At 32.1% G+C, this 10,104-nt stretch overlaps 1 protein-coding gene across 2 annotated transcripts; it reads right to left on the bottom strand.

Moving 5' to 3' along the window:
- On the bottom strand, positions 1–9,967 carry LOC138314691 (sugar transporter SWEET1-like). Of its 2 annotated transcripts, XM_069255165.1 has the most exons (8): positions 9,880–9,967; positions 9,313–9,394; positions 9,082–9,159; positions 6,583–6,600; positions 3,747–3,870; positions 2,902–3,063; positions 1,769–1,888; positions 1–1,228 (listed from the first exon to the last, which is right to left on the bottom strand). In XM_069255165.1, the coding sequence occupies exons 2-8, from the start codon at positions 9,378–9,380 to the stop codon at positions 1,130–1,132; spliced, it is 669 nt and encodes a 222-aa protein (XP_069111266.1). In that variant the 5' UTR covers positions 9,381–9,394; positions 9,880–9,967; the 3' UTR covers positions 1–1,129. The 2 variants fall into 2 exon arrangements, with proteins under 2 accessions (XP_069111266.1, XP_069111267.1); XM_069255166.1 differs by lacking the exon at positions 6,583–6,600.
- Between the last annotated feature and the right edge of the window lie 137 nt (positions 9,968–10,104).

The following is a 10,104-nucleotide window of genomic DNA, read 5'->3' as shown; positions in this document are numbered from 1 at the left end:
TGAGACTTCGTCTCAGGTGATTTAAAAACAAACTCATGTAAACATAAACATATATCACAGAAATTAACATGAGACCAACTTAGTAATGCAATATCGTCATAGTAACCAGATTTAACCATAGCAACCAAGGCAAACCTGTTCTACATAAGTTTTGATATAGCATCTAGGAAATAAAGTTAAACTTTATCGTTTTTACAGCAACAAAAAATCTGATGAAATATAAGATAATGAAAGACTTGAGCGTGTTGAAACCATATCATCCAAAGTCAATCTAGGTTTTATCAGGTTTGTTTGCCAGTTACAACCAAAAATGTATCAAATTTTAGAAAAGTATTTTTACCACAGCAACCAATAGGACATCCAATTTCATAATGTATTTCAACCAAAGCAACCAAACAAGTATCCAGTTTTACAAAGTATTTTACCTATGTTTACAACTACCAGTATGACATCCAATTTTGTATCAAGTGTTGGTACTAAAGGCTGAAAAAACGTTTTACATAATGTTCCCTTCATAACAACCTAGAATTGTTTTATGAACTTTTAACCTTATCTGCTAAATCCTAACCTTACATAAACATTGTGACCTGTTTAGCACTTGTTTCTTTACTGAGTAATTAATACCTTTCTGCAGCAAAATGAGTTTAAAACTCATGATGAATATAATAACAGTTCAAAGATATTTTTGAACAAACAGAGTTTTGAATATCAACATACAATTAATTAATAAGCAAGTCGTGATAATACGACCTAGGAAGTGATGTCATTTATCAGCATTGAGAGCAAACCTAGTGACTATGATTTTTACATATAATAAACTCTTGACAAAATCCTTTTTATGTCCAAGCAACTGAACAGTTTGATGATTAATAAAACCTATTTTAAGGAAAATTTTAAAGTTTTACCCATATACTTATACACTATTATTTTAAAATTCAAATACTTACTCTTTCATTTAGCCCTTAATACTCACAAATATTCAACAATTGTAAGTTAATACAAACCAAAAAAGACAATACATATTACTGAAACTGTTCCCTTGGATCTCTGGAAATGTCTTTGCTGCTGATATGAAATAACTTTGATGAGTCGCTGAGGATGATTTTTAATCTCCACACAAGGTTGAGGATCACAAAACACTGGTGGCTGTCTGTTTAGGTTTGGAAGGGTACTTTATAAATAGTCCTAACTGTATAAAACTTAACACTGCACCAAGGAAGTTTGAACACTGAAACAGATACAAATAATCAGATTAAACACAGTGTATGATGACAATACTGAACTATGTTGATGTCATGCTATTATTCATGTGCCTTACATCAATGTTGGTCATTAATACAATGTTGACAATAAACACATTAGAAAGTCAATAGCTTGAAAGAAAAATAATCATTCACTCCCTTGAGAAGGCAATAGGGTGAATCTCAACCTTTCGAGTAAGATTCTTAAGCTGTCAAACACTTGGCAAGCCTCATGTCTGACAACTTAAAGAAATATATATCTTCCCTGTCTCACCCTCAAGATGGTAAAATATTCCCCATGAATCTTTCCCTCTGGGCTACGAAAATGGAGATTTACCAGACAAGTATAGGAGAAAGATTGATATTTCACTAAGTAACCTTATTATCAGTCTGTGGAGTAGACTAACAAAGATTGATATTTCACTAAGTAACCTTATTATCAGTCTGTGGAGTAGACTAACAAAGATTGGATTTGACTAAATGAGGAGTTCCTTTAATGTAAGGAGTATAAATAAAAACAGAGTTACCTGTACATTGATATCTTTGATTGTGTAACCATACACAAACCATTCTATAGCTACCACAAAGTTAGCAAACACCACCGGAAATGACATACATTCTGTGCTTTTTGTTCTCATAACGTCATTCTGAAAAGGGAAAACATTCTATGGTGAAACTGAGTAAAGAATCTATACATATGGTCAATATTGTACCATGGTGGAGGTGGTGTGGTAATAGGGGTTACCTCCCCTATATGTACTAAACTTGCCATTCAAATTGTCTTTAGTTCAAGTTAGTTAACTGATTCTAACATTGAAACTGTTAGTTAAGTGGTGTATTTACTGAGAACTGTTCCTACAAGGGAAAACTTTCCTTAATATTAATAATGTAATTATTAACTGATCTTACAAGCGAGTATGGTTAGTAAACAGATCTTACAAGCGAGTATGGTTAGTTAACTGATCTTACAAGCGAGTATAGTTAGTTAACTGATCTTACAAGCGAGTATGGTTAGTTAACTGATCTTACAAGCGAGTATGGTTAGTTAACTGATCTTACAAGCGAGTATAGTTAGTTAACTGATCTTACAAGCGAGTATGGTTAGTTAACTGATTTACAAGCGAGTATATTAGTTAACTGATCTTACAAGCGAGTACGGTTAGTTAACTACTGATACTTACAAGCGAGTATAGTTAGTTAACTGATCTCACAAGCGAGTATAGTTAGTTAACTAATCTTACAAGCGAGTATGGTTAGTTAACTGATCTTACAAGCGAGTATGGTTAGTTAACTGATCTTACAAGCGAGTACGGTTAGTTAACTGATCTTACAAGCGAGTATAGTTAGTTAACTGATCTTACAAGCGAGTATGGTTAGTTAACTGATCTTACAAGCGAGTATGGTTAGTTAACTGATCTTACAAGCGAGTATGGTTAGTTAACTGATCTTACAAGCGAGTATGGTTAGTTAACTGATCTTACAAGCGAGTATAGTTAGTTAACTGATCTTACAAGCGAGTATAGTTAGTTAACTGATCTTACAAGCGAGTATGGTTAGTTAACTGATCTTACAAGTGAGTATGGTTAGTTAACTGATCTTACAAGCGATTTTAGTTAGTTAACTGACTTTTGCACTGAGAACTGTTGGTTTATGATCTTACCAATGAGGCGAAAGGAGCTCCGTATGCTACGATGGACATGAGGACACAGAACGAGCCAAAGTGAGCAGTGGCTAAGGCTTCATCCTCCTGATAATACTTTACATAGATAAGTGGTAGAAACAGGATGAGGCTGCTCACAAAAAACAACTTCACAAACTGGGACTGAAAATAGAAACACCAATGATTTCTACTGACAGGAAGAAACAATTTCATAAAAAAAAATTAATCTTAACTCTTTTTTTTTATCTCAAACATATACTGAAGTTTATCAATCGGAAATCATTTTTAAAATCTGTAACAGCAAAACAAGTACCAAGTCATATAAAGAGACACATTGTAACTCAAAATGAATGACTTCAACCTATCAACAGTTCTCTCAGACTTAATGGATGTTTTGGTTTTAAATTTGTATCTTAAGTGTAGTAGCAATAACTCTTAACCTTTCACCACCAAGATAAAGAGAAACACGCACCATTAATAGCTTAGGCTCAATTAACAGCTTTATCTTAAACCATATGGATTTATTACTAAATATGTATCAGTTAGATTAATACGGGACAAGGAAGTAATTCCAACTGTGTGGACAAAAAAATTGTCAAATTTTCGAGGCGATCTGCCCCTTTATCAAGACATACAAAACCAACACGATTACATAATAGGATACGAACAGAAATATGGGACAAAGTAGACAAATATTTAACTATACAGCACAATGGAGCACAATTAACCCTTCGGCAAGTGGCAGTTAGATCAATACAGTATTTTCCAGAAGATTAAGCAAATATTCAAGTATGAAACAATTAAATAATGATTCAATCATTATTCTGGTCTCTCAGTTTCTGTACCTTTCTGACAGTAAATGTGTAGTATATTACAAGATACAGGAACTGGAGAAGAGAGGCAAATGAATTCACGACGAGGACTTGGGTGATGTTTTGGAGGATTCCATACTTGGCCCACAGACATGCACTGTAAAACAAAACAACATCAATTAATAAAATTGTGAAAATGTTGAGACCTTGCTAAGAAGCTATGTCCACTCCAATCGTCGGGACACTTACTAATGCCTTCTTTGTTCAGTACTAAATATCATCTCTTTGTGCATTGGTATTATATTTGCAACTGATTTTGATTCTCTTTAATTGATCACTAATTTGTACATTTAAATATGTTTAATTTAAACAGTAATAGTACAAAAATACTTTAAAGATGCTCCACCGCCGACAGAGCATAAATGATATTCATCATTTGAACAATAATTGGTGTTTAATCGTGTATATGTATATCTAATTAACACAAAAAATAATATAAGATAATTTATTTTGCCTTTCATGCATGCACAATCAGTACTTCATTCCATATAGGATATAGTGCCACGGCATTTTTTCGGGATGCAATTAATTATTTTTTATATTTTTTACTTGAAGTAAAATTATAAGCTCAAGCTTTTCAATGGTGGTTATGTTGTAAAGTATGTAACTTTTGTAACCGAAGAAAAATACTAAATCATCTGCTTTTGTTTTTGATACTGATAAAATACCTTTTGTCAGCAGTGGAGCATCTTTAATGTATTTAATGATGATATACAATTATTGTTTACAACCAAAAGTTTAAAAGCCAAATGATGTAAGAATGTCGTGTACATGTTTTTATCTATAAAATATATTGATATATATATTGAGTTGTCTATTTTATGAGTTAATATTGTGGCTGAGTTAAATTATTGATCATAACTACCATTTGAGATATTGTGATTCTTAGTGTAACTTGAATAAATATACATGTGTATATCAAAAGTTGATGGGGCTTATACATGAACAATATCTTGTAAATTTTTGTGCTATATATATCCTCAGTACTTGCCTTGTACTGATACCAATTTGTTGGATTTAGCAATAAAACTACATCACAATTGTGAATGAAGATATGACAAAGCAAGCTTTAAATCAAGGATTACAATATATTAAGTTTCACTATTTTGCTGTTATCACCAACCAAACCAATAAAAATTTGCGGTTTTTAGTGTGAACATGAAAGCACTGAAGACTAAGAAGATTTGTGCAGATCAAAAAATCTAAGAATACATTTAACAAAAAATGGTTCAAAACTGTTCTATCTATCTAATATTTATACATATAAAAAATAAACAAAAACAAGAAATGATATACATACATTGTACATGTACAGTGGGTCAAGGACTCATCCTTGATACTCAAGGGGTTCCGATCACTTACGATCTCTACACCCCTTGATATATCTCATAGTAAAATTGGAGGCTACAGAACAGTTTTTTCAGCCTTTTGGTGTTTTGGTGTATACCAAAAGAGCCATATAACATGTACAGTACACTGTGGTTGACAGTACGGCTTTGAAGCCGGGCGTCGCTCTCTCTGTATTCTTCAAAGGAAAGCTATGCAGGCCTGTGATTGGTCCAGGTGTTTTCCCCGAGCTGCCTTCAGTTTTACTATGAGATAGTCCAGGGGTGTAGGGATCGTAAGTGATAGGAAGCTCTGGAGTATCAAGGATGTCAATGACTTCGATGAGAAAGAACCGGGTCACTCAGAAGATTGAACAGATGAAGTAAAACAAAAACTTATGTATCCTTTTCTCCCTGAACATCCTGAACTATTAGCAATCAAAACCATTTATGTTCACTTCTACATATCACAAGAAAATCCTTTCCTCAATTAGGAAAAGCACTACCGCTATATTATTTTGCAAATCACTCATTAATCACAAAGCACTTCACAATGTTATGATGTTTTTGTTGCTGTCGTCCTGTATATTATGTTTTGTAAAAAGATTCCTATAAAACCTGATATCTTCTTTAGTAAATTTGTTCATATTCACAAGAATGCTTCAAACAAAACAGAAAACTGACTGACCAAAACATACGAATCTCTGAAGAAATTAATTATTAATTGAATAATCAAAAAAAGGCAAATAAGCTTTTGATCTGTTGGCTGAGGGGCTTATTTTCTGTACTTCTGCAAAAATAAGTAACTTTTTACACTTGAATTTTTTTCCCTTTCATTTATCAATAATTTAAAATCAATTCACAACATTATTGTAACCACATCCCAAAATTAATATTTAGTTTCTAACCAATGTTAATACAAATGAGCATTTGACAAAAAATTATGTCATTATTTTTTATTCCTGTAATTTTGTAGTTCAAAATAATAAGCACTATTATGGATATTATCTAGAATTAAAAAGTGCCACATAGTAATTTGAATGATGATCTATATGGACATCTACATGTTGTAAAACTAAGAATGTTAGACATTTTGTTTTTACATTGTTGTACATGTATTCTGATGTAGCAGCTATAGAAGTCAATCAGTAATTTTTCTTTCAAAATCTTATGGTTGCATTTAATGAAAATCCTAATATTTTTATGATGAAGTGAGTCAATTAATACCAGACAAAATATTGTTATTTTAACAAATCATAGTGAGAAAAAAGAAGTGCACCACTATATACTTACTGATAACAGGTCTAAAACTAGAAAGTGTATACTATTGGTGAAAAAGATGTTATCTACATTAATATTACACATAATACACAAGCTATGACTGGCAATTAAGCAAAGAGATTATTTAATACAAATCAAATGAATATTTAAAAAAGAAAAATAATGTAATATTGCTGTTAGAATGAGTACTATTGTTAGCAGACCTGTGTACCAAAGTAGAGCTGAAATGATTTACAGAAACAGGAAGCCTTTAAAAACATCAACGAAAAGACATTGGTATACATCACTTAAAGACTGTTATTATTGATAAATGATAAAGTGAATACATGTATGAATAATGGATTGCAATGGATATAAAACATGAAAAAAATATCAAGTGAAAAATAAAGCTTACAATAGGAGATTTCAGAAAAGATGGCAATGACGTCACACAAAGTTACATCCGTGCGCTCAAAGGTACAACTCTTATATCTGTACACATAAAAATTGAGGGAACACAGCCGCTTGCGATGTTTGTTTACATTTTATTGTAATAAATAGTACGGCAAACCGAGAACTATTGCATTATTTTAATTTCAAAAAGTGTAAATAAAAATATTTTACAATAATATACAAATTTAAACATATGGTATTCATATATTTTACTCTGTTTATACTCCATTTTCGACCGCTACGAGAAAACACGGTGGCCATTACGTATAAACATTGACAGATATATTGCAAATATAAACTTGAAATTACAAATTAAATTCTAAGTCACCCAAAATATAATTATAAGCAATTACTGTTTTCGAAGTGTTACTTGATAAAATGCCTTACAATGTATGATTAGTGCAAAATTAAACATTTGCTTTGGTAGATTACCCCAAGCCCACGGCAGCCATTACAGTACAGCCGAGAACCCGAATTTCGTCCATTTTCAGTGTCATAAAATTACGTATTCTGGTTAATTTTTTTGTCATCAATTTTGGGATTTAGTTTATAACATACAAATGAGTCAGTTTGTAGGCTCATTTTATCATATTTTTAAACAAAATTTGAGTATTTAGGATTCTCGAAGCCGTGCGCAATGTACATGTATCCTGGTCGGCATATACAGTACTACGATCTGTAATTTGTATCAATTTAAATGAAGTCTACCTAATATGTATTCAAATTATCTAAAAGTAATATCACTTCAATTTGAGACTTAACATAGCAGTCTATGGGATAAAAGCGGCTGAAAATGAAATATTAAAAATGAAATCTGCAGCATTAAAACTGAAAGATTTCACTTTATTTTTCGAGATCGGCAGCCATACGTGTATGTGTAACACATGTAGTTTGATTACTATTCGTCATTTTGTTATGATACAAGAGCATTCCATTTAAACAACATGTACATATTAAATAACAAAATATATATCTTAAACAAGGCCTTATTGAGATAAAAGTGTTGGTAATTATTAATATGATTTATTTCCCAAACTATGCTGTGGCCTGCGGTGATCTACCAGCAACGAAGCCATGCACAAGCGGCCGTGGTCTGGCCAGATATGGTCCACCTTTCGTTATGTTAAATAGTGTTGTGAGCAGCTTTTTCATGTACAACAGAAATATGACACAATCAAATCAATTATCTGTTCATAACTTTTTCACAACATGGATTTCTACGTGTGAACAAAAAACGGGTACGTGTGATGTGATGACCCGGCACCGTTTCGCAAGCTGGCTTCAACACTAAATCTACAGAAATATATTTAGCGATAAACAATTGTAAATATAAGAATATAAATGTCTGTAACCTCTTAAACAATAAGAAACCATTTTAAAATCAGAATTTGCATGTATGAAAGTGTATACTCTTGCCACAGTATCGATTGTATAGCAGGGCTGTACGTATCTGTTATTGTTTTAATTTATCGCCATATTGTGTTTGTACCTTTGAGGACCCGGATGTATACTTTCAGTGACGCCACACCATCTTTTCTGAAATCTCCTATAGCTAATCACTTGACACACTTGAGAACAGCCAACTTTACAATCAATATCTTCAGGTATATAGTTACATAAACCTGTAGATCATTCATTAACATCTGTTACAATACCTGTAACATAATATACATGTGTCACAGCTGTGAACCAGAATGTCTATATGTTTATTTAAAATGCCTGGTATACATTGGCATAAATCAAAACTACTGTATAGATGCAGTCACTACGTCCTACACTCATCATGCATTAGGTAGCATATGTTTATCTGATGACATGCTTGGTATTTATAATGTATGCATTAAAGGCAATAGGTGATACGACTGGTAATTATATAAACAGTCCCATAATTGGTTATATATCAACAGAAATGTACCAGCTGCCGAAATGTAGCACAACCAAATCTTGTTAACTTAAACTCATTTAGCTTAAAGATAGTGTTTAATTTGAACTTCAGAAGTGTTCTATTGGACAAAGTACTGGTCCTCAAGTACACATTCATGTACCTCTCATTTTCTGATAATTTGATTATCACTGTCTATAACATGATTTGATTGTACAATATGTAATATCGAAGTCAAATGTTGCTACATTTTGCTTATAAAATGTCTATGCATAACCTACATGTAGCTACTTAAATACAAAGATACATTGTTCAGGTATATACCAGATTCCTTAAACTCTATCAATCCCCCATAAATGTCATTGTTACAAAAACTGTGCATACTTACACAATGAAGTAGGTCAGAAATGGTATGGGTGATATGTCCCCTGTTGATCCTTTCTTGATAATTCGCATGCAAACCTCACTGAAATTAATTAGTCAGTAGATGTTAAATCAATTCATTGAATGAAAGAATGAAAACGAATGTTCATTTAAAAAAACCCAACATTAATGTGTGTTTAATGAAACGCCAATGATGTATGTAGACGAGCAAGATACTAATGGTATATATACTTACATTCCAACCAACTGGACAATGACAGATGTGGTGAAGGCCATCCAGCCAACCACTTCTGTAAACTCCATTGGACATCAGATCGCTGAAAACAGAAATGTGTATACAGAAATTTCAGCTTCAGGGGCAGGTCATAATTACATAGACAACATATAATCATAATGAGAAAGTCTTTGCAGATCTGAAAACTTTGACTTGGATTGATAACCAAAATATGATCATGTTGATCATAAGACATTTAATAGTAGTAAAAGCTTTGTGTCATGCATCAATCTACCAAAATGCCAAACCAATGATTTCGTCAATAAATATCCAAAAAACGTTGTTTTTTTATAATCTTAACAAAAGTCAATATAAATAAGCACGCAGTAATAGTTAAAAGAGCATCATTCGAAGTCTTATATAACGTTCGCCTTTACAAATTACGTATTTGACAAGGAAGGACGCACCTGTCAAAATGTTTTATGTGTTAAATGAATAATTCGGCGAATATAAGGGGCATTTTTTTCAAAATAATGTTGAATCCATATAAAGAGTTTAAATGTTAGTGAGTAAAAGTAAGATACTTACATAATATAAGTGTAAATCAGTCAGAATAAGTTATAAACGACAAACAGAAACTAAACTGCCGCGTCGACAGTCACCATATTGCCGGTTAATATATCTTACAAACCAACATATTGGCTTTGTATGTAAACGAAATGTATAATGATAATAAAAAAATAAGCAATATCTAAGATCTAAGAAAAAACACGATTCTAAACAATTATGCCATAATCATTTATTGTATTTATT

This window comes from Argopecten irradians, chromosome 2, assembly GCF_041381155.1.
Source record: "Argopecten irradians isolate NY chromosome 2, Ai_NY, whole genome shotgun sequence".
Lineage (NCBI taxonomy): Eukaryota > Metazoa > Mollusca > Bivalvia > Pectinida > Pectinidae > Argopecten > Argopecten irradians.
This window is presented reverse-complemented; position numbering and strand designations above follow the sequence as displayed.